Raw genomic sequence first — 18678 nt, forward strand, 5'->3', positions numbered from 1 at the left:
CGCAGAATCACTTTCTTTTTTTTTTTTGCCGCCGGAACCCTGTTTGGTGCTACCAAATTATGAAAGAGATAAACAGACAAACTACAAATCATTAGTGGGAATGGGTGGGGGAAACAAAGAAAAGAAATTGAGAAATCCGCTGGGGTTATATGAGGAGAACGCCCCTCCTTGTTCTCCCGCACACACATACACAGGCACGCACGTGTATGGATACAAACAAGCATATAAATATGAAAGTATATCTACGCCTATTTTCCTTTCCATTGACAATATTATTATTATTATGCTGTGATATACTTACAACAGCATACGTGCAAGTGTAAGCTGATTTGGGTCCGGTGTTACATTAATATATATATGAGCTTGTTTGTATCCGTGTACGTGTGTGTACTTCTCTCTCCCCTCTTAGTCTTTAGTTTTGACTTCTGTTTCACTTTGTTTTAACCAAAGGCAGAACGGAGATGAATATCATAATAAATGACGACTACTTGTTGGCGTGCGCACGCAAGTTGCAAAGAAGTTGTGGATCCTTCACTTTTCTTTTGTCTCACCCGTTCCTATTCCCTCATTTCATCCCCGTATTTATGAATATACATAAATGTATTTCTCATTATAATTATCATTTATTAAGCAATATTAAGCATGAAAGAGAAAAGGAAGGAAAACAAGGGACACCTGGACCTTTGTGTTTTCCTCCCTTCTTTCGCTGCGCCTATATACCACCGTGTCATTGACAAGGCCTTCCCGACGCCGCGCTACACACTCCCTTCGCATATCGTCTCTACTTCTCATTTTCATATTTCATTTCATCGCGATTGCGTGGACAATTATCGTTTCGGCCTGAGCTTAATTGCTTTTGGCCCCTCGCATTTATTGCATTTGGCGTTTGTTTTCCCTTTCCTGTTTCATTATTCATCTCTTCTTTTGTATCTCCGGCGGTAGTATCGTCGTCACTCTCCCTCCTTCCATTTCTCTCACTTTTCGCTTTAACAACAATCATAACAATAACAGTAATGATAGCTAAATGGAGGGAACTGCCAACAGCAGTGCAAACGAACAGACAAGTAACACTGTTTAGGAATCGGCAGAATGAAATGCACTACCTCTACCAACCGTTGCCAAAGCAACGAAAGGGTAAATACTTCCTCTTCTAGTTTTGGTTCATTTCGTTTCGCTTCTTTTGTCCTGTTTTCTTTTTTTTTTTTCGTCGTTGCTGACGGTTATTATATTAAACAAAATCAATAAATGAAATGAAGCAAGGTGCCTGTTCACGAACAATGTCCGTGTGCGTGTGTGTGGGGAGGGGGAGGAGTAAAAATACGTAAACGCGCGCGACCTTTTTTCCTTTTGAATACACTCGATGGTGTGCGCGTGGAGGGGGAATATCAGACAAAACAAAACCATATGTCATAGAGGCTACAGAAAAAAAAAAAGAGTGGCCACATTACTTGACATTGTCAAGTAACCCCCCCAAAAAATGGCGGAAGGCTTACGAAAGGCAAGCCTTTATCACAATAGTAACAGTTTCGTGTAAAGGGGAGGGTGGAAAAGCAAAAAAACAAAAACAAACTTAAAGGAAGAGAGAGGGGGAGAGGTCTCATTCTTTCCCCCTCGCCCTCCGTTGCTCCTGGGTAATTAAAATATATCGTTGGGTAGCTCCCTCATCGTGGAGGTAGCGGCTGACTCAGCACGCCGAAGCCATCCCGACCATAGCGGTTTTGGTAGTAAAACATGAATTAGAGGTTGCCGAGGACAAAAGATGCCGGGGAATATGGCAGGGTCGGGGCCGCGTCTGTGCAAGGGGTGGAATAGCCGTGTCACCCACCACGTCCTTTTCGTGGCTGGAACCAAGAATGCAGCTGAAGTTGCGAACACTCACTACGCGATCACCCTTGGAAATCACATTCCCACTGGGAGCGCACTGTCCCGTGGAGTACGAGCAATGCTCTCCCCGCAGGAAGGCTGAGAATTCTCTCGACACTGCCCCAAAGTTGTCCCCGGTAGGAACAACACCGTAGACAGGTTGCACCGGTGGGGTGGTAAACTCCCTGGCCATCACAGTCTCGGGGAAGGAGGTATCAAACGTCCCCTGCGTTGGACTTACCAACATTACGCACTGAGGGAAGGTGGCGCTCAGGGGAGTTATCAGTTCTGAGGTTGAGCCAATATGGGCACTGGGCAGGAGCGCCACAGCAGCCGGGGCTGCTGCTGGTGGCCACACAGCCATTTGCTGCTGCAGTAACGCAAATGGCGCAGCCTGAGCCGTGGGCATTGCCGCGACCAGTGGTTGTGGGTTGCCGTAGATCGGGCTGCTGTACTCCCAGCGTGGTATGTCTGAAAATACACCGGGAATCTCCATTCTTGCTACCCCTTTTCTTCTCGCTGTAAGCTCCACCCCTTCGTGTATTAAGGTGCCCTGTTCTTCAACGAAAACCCACGCTGTAGCTCTCCCGCTTTCACCTCCGGTTGGTTGTATTCTTTTCTCCTGAGTTGCCCTTAATATCAATGAGCTGTCGGCCACGGATATTGTCCCTGCCGAACCAACAGCACCGCAAGACAAAAAACAAACAGGACCACGATAACCACACACACAAAAATAAAGGTAAACGAAGAGAAAATAAAGAAAAATGAGGAAATACAAATGGTGCTATGCGGTAAGGAACAATTCAAATTTTTTAAAAATAAGGGAACCAGAACCAAAGGCTGGAAGCACCCCCCTCCACAACGAGTCCGGTTACCGGACCTTTGCGCGGCATGCGGTAAAAAGGCATGTTCCCTAGCCGAAGCACTTAAAATTAGGAAAGGGCGGCAAGTGAAGGTAACCCCGAAAACCCAAGCGGCATGCCGAAATCTGAGGCTTTGACAATCAATTAACATCGGCTAAAGCTAATAAATAATGGAAAATAATAGTGGTACCAAACAAACCCAACCGTACCGCTCAAACTGGTTGCCGCTCCACAATCTTCAAACATTTTCTTTTCTTTGACACACTCCCCTTCCACGCACTGTCCCTTACTACTGGTCTGAGGGATGAGGCTCGAGGTGCCTGCAACGTGGCTTATGCTTTAGAGACGCCAAAACGGTCATCAAGCGAATCTGTTACTTCCTTGTAGACTAATTAGAAACCCTTTTTCTCTTGTAAAAGTAAAGAGATGCCAAGGCAAAGGGTGGCTGCTTTGACTCCGCCACCTTTTCGTCATTAAACAACAACCATTTCCCTGTTTCTTCATCCCGTATATGGCATACATAGTGTCCCGTCTTGGCACTGGCTCCCATGTGACTTATCATGGCGTGCAATCGGTAGCTTGCCGGTCCATCAACCTCGGGTGCAGTGACATTCCCGCGGGAAACCAATTGACCTTCAGAGCCCTCGGCCCTTGCGATTTCCCCCTCAATGTCGTTGCGGCTGAACACGTAATCAAGTGCCCTCTCCACGTTCATGCCTGTCTGCTGCAGCGCGTATTTTGCAATTTTTTCATCAACACCCATGCTAAGCAGTGTAGCGAGCGCCATCTCGTCCACCGGCGTGAGCGCTGCGGAAACCGGCTTGTGTCGCAGTTCCCGCTCATTGGAAGGCATCTCCACTTCACCGCTCTGTAGTCCCTTTCCACGAAGATACTCCAAGTCAACTTCCTCCGGTACCTCTACAAACACATCCCGCTTCGTCACTGTCATTGTCTCCGCGTCGAAGTGTGCCCGACGGAGGTAAACTGCGAGAACATCCGGAAACGTCGCCACGCGTACAGTTTCGTTGTAGGTGACCTGGTTCCCGCACGCACTACAGCTGCAGTCTACTTCAATGGTTTTCATCAAAGATGTTATACAGGCTTCCAGCGAGGTCCGAGGACGACTTGCCTCAATTTCTTCTTCCGTGAGTTTGCGGTTACAAGCAGACCTCCGCTCTGCGGTACCCAGGGGGATGGGGAGCGAAAGACAACAGTCTGACTCATACGTGTAACGTACCTTGCGGCAAGAGCTACACTCAACACGATTCTCCAACTTCATCTTAAAAATATCAACCGGGTGCCGGTTTTGCTTCGCGTCGACACATGAGGGTTTGACGTAGCGGCGCATTTCCTCCAATAGATATAAAAAGTACTCCTGGGCGTCCTGCTGCTCACTGGTGCTGAATTCGGGATGCCCCTCCGCGAAAACTTGCTTAAACTCACGTGCCGTTATACCGTTGGGCTCATCATTGTCACTTATGGAAAATTCACCGGAAAGCAGGCCGCTGGCAACGCGCTCCACCTGGCAACTACGACACTTGTAGGGGTTTTCTCTACAGGCATTCTGGTGCCGTGTGTCGCGGCCGGCGTAGAACGCCTCTTTAAAGACCTCTAGCGACATTAGACACTGTAAAACGCAGTTCATGTAGCACGTGTTGCCGAAGTTTCGCATCCCGGTTCTTCCAGGGCCGAAAACTGGAACAAGAGTTTCCCCACTTTCCGTAATCCGGTTGAAGTCAAATTGCGACCAATAATCGTACTGTATCTCTCCGAAAGTTTTTGCAGTTTTTTTTGATGTTTTCACATCTATGCCGAAGTGCTTCATATGGGCCTCAAAGTGCACATCGGATACTTCATCATCGCAAGAATAACAGTAGAAGTCTGCGCCTGACGGAGTTATCGTGCCAAGTTTGACCACAACAGGATGCTGCGTGGTGTTGTGGTGTTCCAGTGCATGGCCCCTGCCACCTACTTCAGGTCGCGGGCAACCAACTGCCCCACATGTCACGCACATCCAATTATCCGTCTGACAACCACAACCCGCAACAACACAAGTCTCCATGTGGCTCGGCGCCGGTGAGAATGGGCTAGGTTGCTGCTCGAGACATACCAAATGTGGACACTGAGGCCGAGTAAACTGCTCTTCATTTGCGTCTATGGCTCCCTGCGCTCCTGTGGAGGTGGCATTCAAGATACTCTGGTAGCATCCCTCAAGCAACTCGGGGGGCGACGAGAACGTGAGTGAGCACAGGGCGCAGCAGATGGCGCTCTCATATTCTTTTGGGAGTACAACGCCAAGTTTGTTCACATCCCTCGGTGCATCATCCTCCTTCTGGGGACACTCCTTCAGCCATACGTACATCGCATGGTTCGAGCGCAGTGAAACGTGCTTCCTCACGTGCACTTCACAGAGGGCGATATGGCAACACATGCACACCAAAACACCTCCATTGTGCATGCATGTCCGGCAGCAGTAAGCGCACTCCTCCTTGTGAACGGCGGACTGATGATGCGGAGTTGTAACAGCCGATTCATCCCAGCAATGGGCACATGCCTCCTGAGTTATAGAAAAGGGAGGCGGCATTACCGCTTTGCGCGAGTTACTTTCAATACTTCACCCCACTCACCCCTGTTCTACTGGCTTCTCCTAGCCACACCTTTTCCTTGCACAAAACTTACTGTATCTCAAGAGAATGAGGGCGGTATCGCAGATATTACGCAGGATACACATGTTAGTTGATATAGCTCATTTGGCAAAATCAGGACCAATGGCGAACGTAACATGCATGCGTTGCCTTTCACAGATAAACCAGCAGCACACCCGATGCGGCACAACCATACAGGGATCTAGAAGCTGGAAAAATTAGAACCTAACGCCGGTTGGGCGAACAGCTCACATCTACACAGGTATGCGTACCCGAAGGCTTATGGCCCTCACCCCTATACAGAGTAATAATAAAACGGCAAGAAATATCGTACAACGCTGCACGTCATGTCACCGCTGGTAGGTTGGAAGAGGCCCAGACACACCACTGGGGCGGTGGTGAGGGAGAGAGAACCTGTACCGTTCCCGTGGTTAGTAAACATTTTCGGTCTTGTGTGACGCATGGTGCGGAAGAAAAAAAGGAGAGGACCGATGGTGTTCGCCGCAGCTGAGCCGCTCCACCGCCCATGCGGATGCATGGGACACACAACTGGAACAGAAATGTCAGCTTAAGTCAGACTCTTGAATAACTGCAATTAAGACACACCATCGTGCGTCTTAAAATAGAGGCCACTGGCTCCTCAGACAGTTCGACATGAGAACACTTCAAGACTGACATCAGACGCGCACGACCCTCTTCTACCGGCGTCTGTGTCCATATTAATGGCCAAACCATCCGCGGCCGTTGCAGTGACACGGACGAGGTGATCATGCACCCACTTGCATCCACGCGCGAAAACCCAACTATATGATCTTCCACGCGATCCCGCCTCAAATTTTTCTACAGCACTCCTTTCCATGGATATCTCCCGATTTGCTTATCATGAGAGTTAGGTGCTTTTTCTCCAGTAGATATGCTGCGGATTCCCCGCGTGGTGGTCTCAGACACGCATCGTACGCCACTTGCCAGCCGTTTAAGCTGTTGTTTAAACAAGTGGTGCACCCAAATACCAAAAAAAAAAAAAAGAGAGGAACTAATAAAGTTCGAGCGACAAGAATTGAGCACTTTGGGATGGGATGGTGACAATCGCATCAGGTGTAAAGCATACGGTCCTGTGTCCGCAGTTTTCATCGTTACGCCTACTAAAACTCAAAAGAGAAGAGGCGTTTCTCTAGCGCTAAACCACTGATGGGGGAAAACACAGCTCGTGCCCTCATTGCTCGTTTTAGCGCTGAAGCCCCTCTCCAATATTATACGTCCCTTGTTCCATAACCAAATAGCTACGGTTTAGGACACCGCCAAACCTACTAGCCTACGAATTGGTGAAGAACGGTTTCCTTTTCTCCAGGAAGGCACGCATACCTTCCTTTTGGTCAGCTGTGGCAAATGTAGCCTGGAATATCCGTCGCTCGTAATTTAGGCCCTCGCTCAGTGTTGCTTCAAACCCCCTATTGACACAATCTTTCGCAAGGGAAGTTATTAAGCAGCTGTTCAACGTAATTTTTTCAGCGACTGACATAGTTGCCGTGGTAAGTTCCTCATGCTTCACAACACGGGAAACCAAACCAGCGCGCTCCGCCTCTTCTGCAGTATACTGTTGTCCCGTCAGCACCCATTCCATCGCTTTACTTTTACCAATTAGCCGCGCAAGCCGTTGTGTACCGCCAGCGCCCGGAATTGTTCCAATTTTAACTTCGGGTTGTCCGAAGGTCGCCTTTTCGCTGGCTACAACGATATCGCAAGACATGACAAGTTCACATCCACCGCCCAAAGCGAAACCGTTGACTGCGGCAATAACTGGTTTCTTAGCATTAGCTACAGTGTCGATACCGCGAAGCATGTCGTCCTTATAAAAGTCAACAAAACTTTTACTTGACATTGCCTTCACATCAGCACCGGCACAGAAGGCTTTACCCTCACCGGTAATGATGATGACCGACACCGACGGATCCGCATCGTACTTCGACACGCTTTCAGCTAGCGCGCATAACAAATCCTTGTTAAGTGCATTAAGTTGAGCAGGTCTGTTAAGTGTCAGCGTCAACACAGCTCCTCTCTGAGAGCACTTAACGACAGCCTCCGTTGCAGAACGTAAAAGTGCACAGGAGCGTAACATTTAATCCATACAGATACACACCTAAACACTTTTAGTAGGTAGCAGGGCAACTTCAAAGAGTTAAGCACAAATAATATCCTATTTTATCGCAAGTAAGCGCATGTTCACGGCGGACCGGCTCTTGCCACACATGTGATGCAAAGCCTCTTCAACATAGGGAACAAAGACATTTCCCCTACCGCTACGTCCCCACCGCACTCAAATTGTCACAGAAACTGGCAAATACATAGGCAATAGTCAAGGGGGGGAAAGATGGTGCCTATCGTAGGTCCCACGCAGCTATGCTTTCATGGGACCATTGGAAAAGGGGCTGACCGTTGTCACCATCCACAAATCATGTGAAAGGAGGCGACAGACTATGTTGATATACCACAGTGCAAAGGGGGACTTGGCTCCGCCTTGTGCGGCAGCCGATAAAGAGTGGGAGCGCTTCTCCACAGATAGCGAACCACGAGAGCGCATATTCACCTCGTGAACTAAATCTTTCGTCTCGTAAGCTCCCCTTCTTTGTTACCCTGTGCGGCTCGGATAAGAGTTGTTACTGCCCTCCACTTACGTTTCCCTCCCGCACTGTGATACAGGTTGGAAAAAATTGACTCTGCCACAAGTGCGGTCAAAAAAACTGGCTTGAGGAACCCACATGCAGATATCGATCCACTAAAGGACCGTGCAGCCCCCCTGCGTTAAAGCCACGGTCTGCACGTCTCCACTGGACCGGCCTATGGCGCATGACCCAACTACGGAAAAGCAAAAGAAAAAATTGGCCAACTATCGAGAAACGAGCTCTTCCACATGCCCGCAGCGGGTCTACAACTCCACTACTTGTGGAAGGATCCTTTCCAGAGTGGAATCACATGCATATTGCCTAGTTGTTGCGGAAGCGCCGCGTCAGTACTCCAATCCCAACTCGTCAAAAACAAAGCGTACGCACACCCACGAGCCCTTCGCCCCCATGAAGGCAAAATGGGCAAAACCACTATCGTTAGTTAGGTACCTGTGGTCCGTTTTCACCGTGCATCAACCTGTCAAACAATTGCAATGGGGCGAATTCCTGAAACCACCTTATGCTGAACAGTAGGTGACAGAGTTTTTTTGTCTGCAGCATCAAGTCGACGACAGGATACCAGCGGCCGTACAAAGTAGACATACTGCCGCTCTGAGTAAACACAGGCAAGCTTCTTTGACAGGGACACATCCAACAACCAATGGCATAGGGAAAAACGTACCTCAATTCTCCCCATCTCTACGGCATTTTACGGTGATCCAACCAATCTAAGGTGTCGGGGAGAAGCTTAGAAGGCGCGAATAATAGTTTAGTAGTGAAGCCGTCGATGTTCACGTTGCGTCGCCAAACTGGAACAGCCGTCCACCAACACCGTAACAATTAAAAAAAAAGCAGTGAAAGTAGGCGTTTCGTCCTAATTTCCCACTACCTTACAGCAGTGCAAGAAGGGAAAAGGTGCCAGCACTGGCACAGAGTGGCACTTAGAAAATGTCCGCTGGCCCTTCCCTATGGCCGTTCACCTCTAACCTGATACGCTGCCAAGAACTAAAACATACAACCGCAAACCAAATTCTCTTATGGTACAGACAGTTGCTCGGGCCAACCACGTTGCCCTGGTTTTATGTGTGCCCAGACATTTGCTATTGAAGTCAACGCAGAAGTGAAGCAAAGGAGCTTTGTAAGCTACAAAAGTGTGACACCTTACGGTCGATTATCTACGGTTCCATCAAAGTATGTAGCATATATAAGCATGGAAAGAAATAGGGTAATAGGCGTGCTTTGTGCCTGTCACCCATCCGTACGTCTTTGTGTGCGTAAGTATATATTTTAAAAAAAATTGTGCCAGTACAAAAATAACAGGACAGCACACCCTTTAATATAAAGTGTACAAACATACAAACTTCATATACTACAGAACACCTAGCATTTCCAATTTTATGTTCACTTCCTTTGCGACGTCTTCTTGGCTGCGCTTCAGGTCCTCTGTTTTCTTTGCATCATTGTTGATAAGGTGAGTCATATGCTCTACGGCCATTTTGACATTTTTAACGGCCAGTTCTTCAGTACAGCCTTCAAAGAAGGGGTGTTTCAATAACTCGGCGGCTGATGGTCGTTCCTGTGGATCCCGAACGAGACATTTCTTGATGAAATCTCGGGCTTCTTCAGAGTACACCGGCTTTTCCGGTAAGGATGGGGTAGTTTCACCCGCTATTTTCCCTAGCAGCTGGAACAAGTTCATCTCATCTGGGGGAGCCCACGGGTTCTTCCCCGTCACCGTGGCGATCACTGTAAGACCCAGAGACCATATATCACTACTGAAGCTGTAAACGGTTTGCTCCAGGCGTTCGGGGGCCATAAAATACATTGTCCCTACGTAGGTTGAAGATACATCAAGCGTTTGCACCAGCTTCGAAACCCCAAAGTCACTAATCTTAACATATCCGTCGTCACGAATAAGCAGATTGCTTGGTTTTAGATCCCTATGAATAACGCGCTTTGTGTCATGGAGGTATACGAGACCAGATACAACCTGAAAAAAAATATCTCGCAATATGGTTTCCTCTATGCCCTCCCAGAAGTAGCTCATATCCTTTAGGGTGTAAGCCATCCACTCCATGGGTATCACAATGGCACCTTCCTCCGAATCCCAAAACGCCCCCAGATTCTTCATGACAAAGGGGGAGTTGGACTGTGAACTGAAGAAGGATAATTCCCGATCTACTTCATCTCGGTGTAACTTTGATGTTATTGGTATGTGCTTCAGCGCAACGGGGGTTCCGTCTTTAAGCCTCGCGAATCGAACGGTGCCGCTTGCGCCCCGGCCAATAATTCTGCGTGATGTGCAATCGATATCTTCTTTCGTCACACTCCCAAGTATTTTCCTCCCATCTGTAGTAAACATACCCGACTCATTAAGCAAGAATGCCCGCAACTGAAGGCAGTTATTATTCTTTATTTGATACGATTGCAAGTCATGCTGGGTTTTTTCCACTGCCACAAGATCTAACGCAATCCCCTTCCTTTTCATTTGGATTGGAATCCGTTCAGAGACACGCGCTGCGTAGTACGAGTTGGGCGCGCCAAGAGCAATCAACAGAGGGTTATTTTTACGACCTTACACTAGTTTTTTTTGTTCAGAAAGAAAGTGGGTATGCCAGTTATGTAAGTCCGAAGTCTCTGAATATACAAAAAAAAACAGTATGTGCATAGATAAGGTGGAGATTTTATTCATTTCACAATTACAAAAAAAACCATTAGAACTATGAAGAACTTAATGTGTGTAGACAGAACAGAAAAGTCGAGGGGGTGTGTAACAATATGTATACGTTAGGTAGGAAATTCTCCTACCATTGATCTTTAGGCGAAGGTATGGTATCGACGTGACCCTCGCCACTGCTGTAACCACCGTCCAACCCGAGGAAAACACTATCTCCCTGCGTGCCAGCGGTTGAAGCACACACCGCTGGATGCTTGTCTGACCTTTCGGTGGCTGAAGATCTTTTGTGAGTCTCGTTCACAGGTGCGGCCCAGTGCAGATGCTTGGACCGGCCACAAGTGGCACAAAGAGGCCTCCCCCATTGAGGTCTGAAACTACCACACACAACACCAATGTTATTTCTCTTTGGTGTCGCTTTCATTTTTTCTGCTTCCTGCCTAAAGCGGGAGACGGCGCTGTTCACAGCATCGAACGGTACACGTTGTTGACAGGAGGTCCGCGCGGCAAGCGCTGACGATGCGGACTCCACCGGGTTGTTGCGATGGCTACGTTCTCTTACCTGCTTCTTGGGCGTCCCGTCCCGAGATCCAGGGGCAGAATGGGGTCCGACACAATGGTCCACGTGATCTCGGCTGCCACGACGAGCCATCGACGATCTGTTCTGCACTCCGCTGTACGAAACCGACCGCCTCAAACTTTTTACAGGCGGTGCAGCCTTCTCTCCAAACTTGATAACTTTGGGAGAAGGTAATGGGCAGACCGTATGATGTAAGGAAGGCGTGATATCATTTACTCGATTTTTACATCGTGCAGTAAATGGCAGACCTTTGTTGCTAGTTTGTAAGGCCATAGGTCGTGGCCGAATGACCAAAGTGCCTTCATTTTTTCCTTGAAAAACGTTATGAAGTAGGAACCTGTTGGAGAGTACAGCGTCTTGATATTCTGCTTGAATCTCCGAAGGTTTCAAATTTCGCACTCGCAAAAATTCGGGTACTTTTAAAAGGACATCAGATACGTCGGATGTTTCGTCCACTACAAGTTTAACCGCTTCATCATCGGTATGATGTGGTTCTCGCAACCACACTTTGACTACTCCCATTGTCGGTGTCGAAACTGCGAAGAAGGGGAAAAGGCGCGCCACAATAAATTTGAGTTGACTGAGCAGCATGCAACTACTCCCTCCCCCCCCCAAGATGCGGGGGTATGCTCATCAAGAGGAGAGGTGGTGCAACAAGGCTATAAATGAAGGTGGATGACAATGATTTTTCTCCACGGCGAAGAGAAAGCTTGTATTAAAGAAAAATTCTTTTGAAATTACAGACCCCTTCAATAAAACATTAATTTGCCGACTCCAGACACTCTTACAAAGGGGGGGGGACACGTGTAATGCTAAGGGATCAGATATCGTGGGTACCTTACAGACGCACAGCCTCTTCATCCAATAAACCAATAACCATCCTCAACCACCTCAACACACAGTGCGACCGGAGTAGTGTTCCTCAGAAGCGTCGACACTTCACATATTTCTCCGCACAGCCACCCCAATATTAGGACTTCATTCTGTGTTTACTGCGGCAGTTCATCGCATGCCAGACGGGAATACCACCACATATTCACATACTGTTACAACAAATCATTGATCCGTGCCCATGCTACATAATAATATATAAGAAAATTAGTTTGCTTCCCGTTAGTACGCACCTCCAAGCAAACGTTCAAAAAGAACGAAAACATTGGTCCATCTCCAACGCATTAGAGGAACAGATGAGGGCTTCGTATTGCCCTTCTGATTTCACAACCTTCTCATGGGAGAAATGCCGCGAGCTGTTGCCGGTCTCCTCAGATAAAAATACACAGATGTCGTTGATACTCCCCTCCTCAGCCCGAATTGTACGTTATAATATGATTACCTATATAAGTGCCTAATGGTTACCGTAATTTGGGTGACAAACGCCATGAATCCTGTTACCGATGGACGCGTTGTAGTTAAACTCGAAAAAAAAAAACACTCACCAGAAGTATCCAAAATATTAAACACGATCACCATCGACATGTGGATCGCATCTTCATCCTTGTCAGGTCCCCCCAAACAAGCTCACAGATCCTGCGGTACTATAATTGTCTGAGTCGCGCTGATTTCTGCTGTTTTGGTATTACCGCGGTGAGGCCATCTCATAGTGTATCGCGCTTACAAGAGCGTTCCTTTGACACCCCGCTACTTTTTAAGCTGCCCCACGTGCCATCATGTCAAACTGTTTGACCGACGAGATTGTGCAGGCATTAGGACAAAAGAAATATAAAATGAACACAGGAACGGTGATTGTCGTTGCCAGCAGTAGTCTATCAAAAATAATAAAAGGCACGAGGAGACGTAGACAATCAGCGAAGAAATTGCAGGTGTATTTGAACTGAAACTCTGCTGAGGACTCATATGACTCCCTATCTTTCACGCAAGACATTAGCGGCCAAAGAGTTTCGCATGTTTTCTTATATTTACTCCTTACGTTTTAGTATCACTCGTTCCCTCACCAAATAAGACTCAATGGAGTTTACCCGCTTCAACTATGCTAGTGTTTCATTCAGCCTTCACCATCTTATTCAAAGGCTAGAAGAGGGTTTTGGAACAGTTCATCAAATTCTGTCAGCGCGCGCTCGAGGAACTCTATGTCCTTGCACTCCGGAGAAAAAAACCTGAAGAGAGAATCGGTTCGAGCCTTCTCGGTTCCAGGTTTCCATAGTATGGGTTGCAGAGAAAGTGTATTTACACTGGGATCAAGCTCACGGGAGAAGGTTCCCTCTTTCACAAACATGTTCGGGCGAAAAGTCACCGACACGCAACGGCAGATAGACCCGTCCCTAACACTTGTCTTCACTCTAAAGTCTGTCAAAGCCCGTACAATTTTTGGATCAATTGTACCATTTAGTAACCCCATAAGGGGAGATTCCACTGCCACAAATGCACTGCCCCAAAACCCTTCTATTTTTTCCAGCTCGAGGTGCCGTTTATCGAAAAGTGGTTCAATCTTTGACCGGAAATCAATGCGCACTTGATTTGTAAATTCTTCGATTTCCTTTTCCACAGCTGTCACTTTCTCATTGCATTGAGTAACCGCATTAAGAACGTCCACCGGTATGGAGCTCATCTTCACTTGTTGTGTTCTATATGACGCAATTGAGTTTCAAACGCAGAAGTCCACCAGGACGAAGAACAGGAAACAGCGAAGTAGAAGGAAGACAAAAAGTAATACGTCAAGTAGCAAAAGAAAATAATAAATTGACCACCACAAGTTCAGTAACCCTGAACCTGCTCCAAAGGGGGGGGATCCGAGTGCAAAGATGTTACAAGCATTTCAAATCCTTTTCGCTAAAGCCACACCCAGAGAACACATTATACGAATGCCATTGTACAAAAGTGGGTACGCTGGTGCATTTTCTGCGCCATTTTGCTCCCCGAGCTCCTGGTGATGCAGTTCTTCATCCCTGAACCGAGCAACATACTCCATGACTTCTGCCCAGTCCTTTTCATCCTTGCCTTTCGAAGCACCTTCCGACTCCTCGAGGGATTGTAGCTCCCTAAGCTGATCATTATAGTGCTGTGCTATTGTGACTTCAACAGCAGCATGGCAACACATTACTGCATCCTTTCCCAGAAGAGCGGTGCAACTACCCATCACAAAGGCGCCCACGTGAAACAGTGGATCTAGTAACGTCAAGCGCACCGAATGCTTACGAGCTAGGTGACCCATAACCTCTTCGTGAACGAGCTCATCCCTCAGTATCTCCTTGACAACTGGCACGCCACTATCGAGGGGGGACATCCATAGCAACTGATACTTGCATATGCGCACCGCAGCCACTTCCCCAGCCTGGTCAACGCGCACAGCTTCATCGAGCTTTTGCCGCTTCGCCGCGCTTCTGAAAACACGAGCTGGGTTCTGAAGGTTAACCACCGATCTGCGTAACATACCTAACTAGCTTCAAGGGAAGGCATTTAGCAAACAAACAAACATACAAAAGGATATATTGCCTAAAATGGTCGCGCAGCGAATGAATTGCTGAGACAAAGACTCCCAAACTATACCCCCTCTGGGATCAAGTAGGAAATGAACATACTGTGGGATACTCGCGTTGGATCCGCCTCCTGTGAACCAGTATTTTCCATACGAGATGGCTGCTTTAGCGAAAAACCGACGAAGCAGTTCACATGCGTACACGGAGATGCGCACGCCGAGGTCAACCCTGGCTGGCCCGCTCCAGAACCGACTCCCAGTGCTGCCGCTGCAGAGAAGAGGGGAGAACGGCGATGAATTCAGCGTGAGAACCCAGTTTACAATACCGTGGTGGGGCTCCTCCTACGCTACTTTGCCCACAAAAGCAGCCACACTCAACGCCTCCAGGCACGTGGAGGAAAATAAAGAAAGGTAAGAATCTCTTCTAACCCGAGACGGTGGCTCCACAGACCCTCAGCCTACTTCTAGCAACCAACGCAGTCGAGGACGGTAATGAGAGGGAGGAAGCAGCCCGTTCACAATCAGCTCCAGGAAGCAAGAAAGACCTCGTAACCGCTGCTCCGAGTCGGGTGCCCACACGGGCAAAACTCCGCGCACCCTTTCGGGCCTCGGCACAGACCCAGTGCGATTCCCCATCCCACCTCTCCCAAAAAGTCCACCAGTGCGCTGTGCTTTCCACCTGACCACAGTCGTCCTGTTGCCAATATAACCCATTTCTTAAGGGAAGCCCCGTCGTCCACAGTTAAAAAGACGGCGTGTGGTCGTAGCGCCATGGGACTCTCCATATCTGTGCCTGCTGCTGAAATGCTCGCCCCGGCGATTGCCGTCCCTACAGCAGGCTCGTCTATTCAGTGAAAAAGAGAGGGGAGTTGGCATGTTGCGTGTGTGTGTCGGGGCTCAGTGCCTTCGTTGCTCCTTTGGGATTTCAGTATCAGTTTTTTACTCTCAGCACGCGCGTCGGCCACGCATAGGCCGCCTTTCCCGTTGGGGCGGCGTTCGCGCCCTTCTTTGAACGGGGTCGGCTTTACCCCTTTATCGTTTCCGTTTTTTTTTTTTCGAGGCTTCCTCCAGCCATATGTTCTGAGGATGGGTGTTGGGTACAAACTTCGTTGAAGTACCTGCTTAAGGTTCCTATTTTTTAGTTGTTTATCCCCCAAGTGGGGGTTACCTCGTCTGCGCCTTTGCCTGTGTGGGGCGCGGAAGACGGGACGGCTTACGACGGAGAGAGGTGCTCCTTTACAGGGGTAGAACGTTGCCAAACTTTTACTGTTTAGCCAAATCTTTTTGGTATATATTTTGAGTATTAATTACCCTTTGGAGTGTGCACGTGTTGTTTTCCTTCACTTATACGCGTGTTCCCCGACTTCCAACTGTTGTGCAAGTCTCTTCCTTGGTTATTAAAAAAACACTAGTGGTTACAAGTTGCTTTACCATATCCTTACCGGTTGTTTTATTAAGGTGGTTCCGTTCAATTATGCGCGTAAGATGACGTGATGTATTTATGTAATACGCATAGGCTTGTGTAAATGTGGTTTTCCACAATTCCCACAAATGTGTTACTGTGGATAGTTGTTTTTGTTCCGTTACGCTTCTTTGTTTTTAGACTATCGCGCACGTCACGGTTTAGGTCGCTTCCACTGCTCTTGTTGTTGTTGCAACGTCCTCGGCTATCTTCTTTGTATTGATAAGTGCGCCCGTCCGTCATAGCTAACCTGGTTGTTGTTAAGGGTTGTCAAATCTACCTATGCTTAGTACTTTATGCATTTAGGATATGCGCAGAACTGAACTTACTTCGTTTTTGCTGCCTCATTTGCCGATTCAGCACAGATGGGATGCTTTGCGTCTGCTTCATGGGGTGTGGAGGTGACGGTTTTTAGGTAACAGCCGACCTGCGTTTCTTTGTACCACTCTTTGGAGGACGACACTCCCTTTTTTGTGTCGCTGGGAGAAAGCGAGTAGTCGGAAAAACGAATGGTTCGCATCAGCGGTTGTTTACTTCTTCAGTTTTGTTGTTTGTCACCCCCGTTTATGTGGCTGTTCGTGCAGATTTGTGCTTGTGGTAACCTGTGGAATGGTGGGCAAATCAGTAAAATCGTAGCGGTTGAGCCGTTTTAGCGCACATTTGGTGATTTCTTATGAGCAGTTTATAATAGGGGGTAAAGAGTGTTTCTGCCCCTTACGTCATAGGGTGGTTGTGCCTGTGGCGATGGTGCAGGACGGAATATTCTAGGTAACTTCTGGTTGTTCCGTGCTGCTAACCATATGGGGGAAATGCATGTTTGATTCTCTTGTTGGTTGTATTTAACAGCAAGTGATAACTTTGTCTGTTTCTTGTCATCATTTTCGAAGGTGACTGTTCCACTGAAATGTGATATTTTGCCGCCGACTTCGCCCCTCTCGACACTTGCAAGCAGCAACAGCAGCAAAGAGTGATGTGAAGTGACCAGGAAGCTATGAGGTCTATTTACTTTGTCATAGGCGCGACCGGCAGTGGTAAGTCACTAGCAGCAGTTCGAGTTGCTAAGACCCTTCAGCTCAGGTGTGGCTGTAACAATGTGGTAATATTGAACTGTGACGTTATGCAGTTTTACGCCGGTCTTCCCATTGTGACGAACAAGATATCATCGGAGGAAATGGATGGGATTCCTCACTGCTTTATGAGTTTCCTTTCTCCCGAGGGCAATAAAATTCGCGACCCAACGTTGGCATTCGGAGGTTGTGACCGTGAAGCATTTTCTGAACAGGGTTGTAAGTCTGCAAATGATGCGTATAATATTCATTCATTCGTTCGCGATGCTGTAAGTTATATCGAAAGCTTTTTGTCAACTCATTCTCCTGCAGCGGTGGTCGTTTGCGGTGGAACGTGCTATTACGTCCAGTCACTGCTTTTCGACAATCTTTTAACTGTAGAACATACTCATGTGTCGGGGTGTCTGGACACAACTGGCGGGTGCGCAGAACACACCGAATTGAATGATGGGAATTCTCTTTGGGACCAACTGAAGGATATTGACCCGGACATTGCTGCTCGATACCATCCCAACGACATCAGACGGATTCGGCGCCTCGTCGACATATACAAAAGGACCAATAGGATACCATCCGATGTTTATAACTCCAGGGAGAAGCCGCGACTTCGATTTTGTCCCAGTACGTGCTTCATATTGTGGACACACATTGAACTTGAAAAGCTTAGGCCAAAACTCAACGCACGTATAGATGTGATGGTCGAAAAAGGGATCATTGAGGAATGCCGCAAATTTGCTCAGCGGCATAAAGAGGACGTTTTTACGCTACCCCTAGGGAAAGCCATAGGTTTTAAAGAAATTGTTTCGTCCTTTGACATGTCGGGAAGTGAAGTTCAACTAAAGGGCGAACGCGAAGTTTCAGAGTCGCTGGATCTTCTGAAAGTGAACACCAACCGATACGCACGGCAGCAGTGCCAGTGGATAAAAAACCGCTTTCTTGGTCGTCTTCGCGAGCTGTTTGCTACTGTAAATCTGGAGGAAAACTTTGTTGCAGTTGACGCCTCTGCGAGTCCTTCCGATTTTCTTCGGCAAGTTGAAGTTGCCGTTTTGTTTTTCACCAAACGGACGTGCGACAATGTCGCTGGGTTGTTTTTTCCATTGAAAAAAGATGTGTCAATACCATCCCCGGTTCGGCACGAGTGGTGTGGCGTCTGCAACGTCTTTTATACCGATGGGAGGGGGAGAATCTCACATCTGCATTCGAAACGACACAGGGGTGCCCTAAGGCACGAGGCGTTGGTGAAGGAGCAAGCTGAGAAGTTTGGTCGGATAATTCCTTCTAAGAGAGTTAAGCGGTCGTAAGGTCTCATTTTGAACATTGATTAATAGTTTCCTGCGTCACCGGAATTTTGTTTTAAACATATTTTGATTTTTGTATTGGCCCCTTTAAGCTGAGGAGAACTTGTATCAGTGTTTGTCCCTTTTTTTTTTT

At 47.8% G+C, this 18678-nt stretch overlaps 8 protein-coding genes across 8 annotated transcripts; 1 reads left to right on the forward strand and 7 right to left on the reverse strand.

Moving 5' to 3' along the window:
• Positions 1-1684: 1684 nt before the first annotated feature.
• On the reverse strand, positions 1685-2359 carry TEOVI_000799800 (uncharacterized protein; the record flags this gene model as incomplete). Its single annotated transcript, XM_067223725.1, has 1 exon — positions 1685-2359. One exon carries the CDS (start codon positions 2357-2359, stop codon positions 1685-1687), a length of 675 nt encoding a protein of 224 aa, XP_067079826.1.
• A 755-nt stretch (positions 2360-3114) lies between these two features.
• TEOVI_000799900 (ubiquitin hydrolase, putative) lies at positions 3115-5310 on the reverse strand (the record flags this gene model as incomplete). The annotated part of the gene is made up of 1 exon (XM_067223726.1): positions 3115-5310. The coding sequence occupies one exon, from the start codon at positions 5308-5310 to the stop codon at positions 3115-3117; it is 2196 nt and encodes a 731-aa protein (XP_067079827.1).
• Positions 5311-6683: 1373 nt separating this feature from the next.
• TEOVI_000800000 (enoyl-CoA hydratase, mitochondrial precursor, putative) lies at positions 6684-7487 on the reverse strand (the record flags this gene model as incomplete). The annotated part of the gene is made up of 1 exon (XM_067223727.1): positions 6684-7487. The coding sequence occupies one exon, from the start codon at positions 7485-7487 to the stop codon at positions 6684-6686; it is 804 nt and encodes a 267-aa protein (XP_067079828.1).
• A 1913-nt stretch (positions 7488-9400) lies between these two features.
• TEOVI_000800100 (mitogen-activated protein kinase kinase, putative) lies at positions 9401-10519 on the reverse strand (the record flags this gene model as incomplete). The annotated part of the gene is made up of 1 exon (XM_067223728.1): positions 9401-10519. The coding sequence occupies one exon, from the start codon at positions 10517-10519 to the stop codon at positions 9401-9403; it is 1119 nt and encodes a 372-aa protein (XP_067079829.1).
• Positions 10520-10835: 316 nt separating this feature from the next.
• On the reverse strand, positions 10836-11876 carry TEOVI_000800200 (uncharacterized protein; the record flags this gene model as incomplete). The annotated part of the gene is made up of 1 exon (XM_067223729.1): positions 10836-11876. The coding sequence occupies one exon, from the start codon at positions 11874-11876 to the stop codon at positions 10836-10838; it is 1041 nt and encodes a 346-aa protein (XP_067079830.1).
• A 1426-nt stretch (positions 11877-13302) lies between these two features.
• Positions 13303-13851, reverse strand: TEOVI_000800300 (nucleosome assembly protein (NAP), putative; the record flags this gene model as incomplete). Its single annotated transcript, XM_067223730.1, has 1 exon — positions 13303-13851. The coding sequence occupies one exon, from the start codon at positions 13849-13851 to the stop codon at positions 13303-13305; it is 549 nt and encodes a 182-aa protein (XP_067079831.1).
• A 207-nt stretch (positions 13852-14058) lies between these two features.
• TEOVI_000800400 (ubiquinone biosynthesis protein COQ7 homolog, putative) lies at positions 14059-14673 on the reverse strand (the record flags this gene model as incomplete). Its single annotated transcript, XM_067223731.1, has 1 exon — positions 14059-14673. The coding sequence occupies one exon, from the start codon at positions 14671-14673 to the stop codon at positions 14059-14061; it is 615 nt and encodes a 204-aa protein (XP_067079832.1).
• Positions 14674-17171: 2498 nt separating this feature from the next.
• Positions 17172-18548, forward strand: TEOVI_000800500 (tRNA isopentenyltransferase, putative; the record flags this gene model as incomplete). Its single annotated transcript, XM_067223732.1, has 1 exon — positions 17172-18548. One exon carries the CDS (start codon positions 17172-17174, stop codon positions 18546-18548), a length of 1377 nt encoding a protein of 458 aa, XP_067079833.1.
• Positions 18549-18678: the final 130 nt, after the last annotated feature.

The sequence above is a fragment of the Trypanosoma equiperdum genome, assembly GCF_001457755.1.
Source record: "Trypanosoma equiperdum strain OVI genome assembly, contig: ctg_1949, whole genome shotgun sequence".
NCBI lineage: Eukaryota > Euglenozoa > Kinetoplastea > Trypanosomatida > Trypanosomatidae > Trypanosoma > Trypanosoma equiperdum.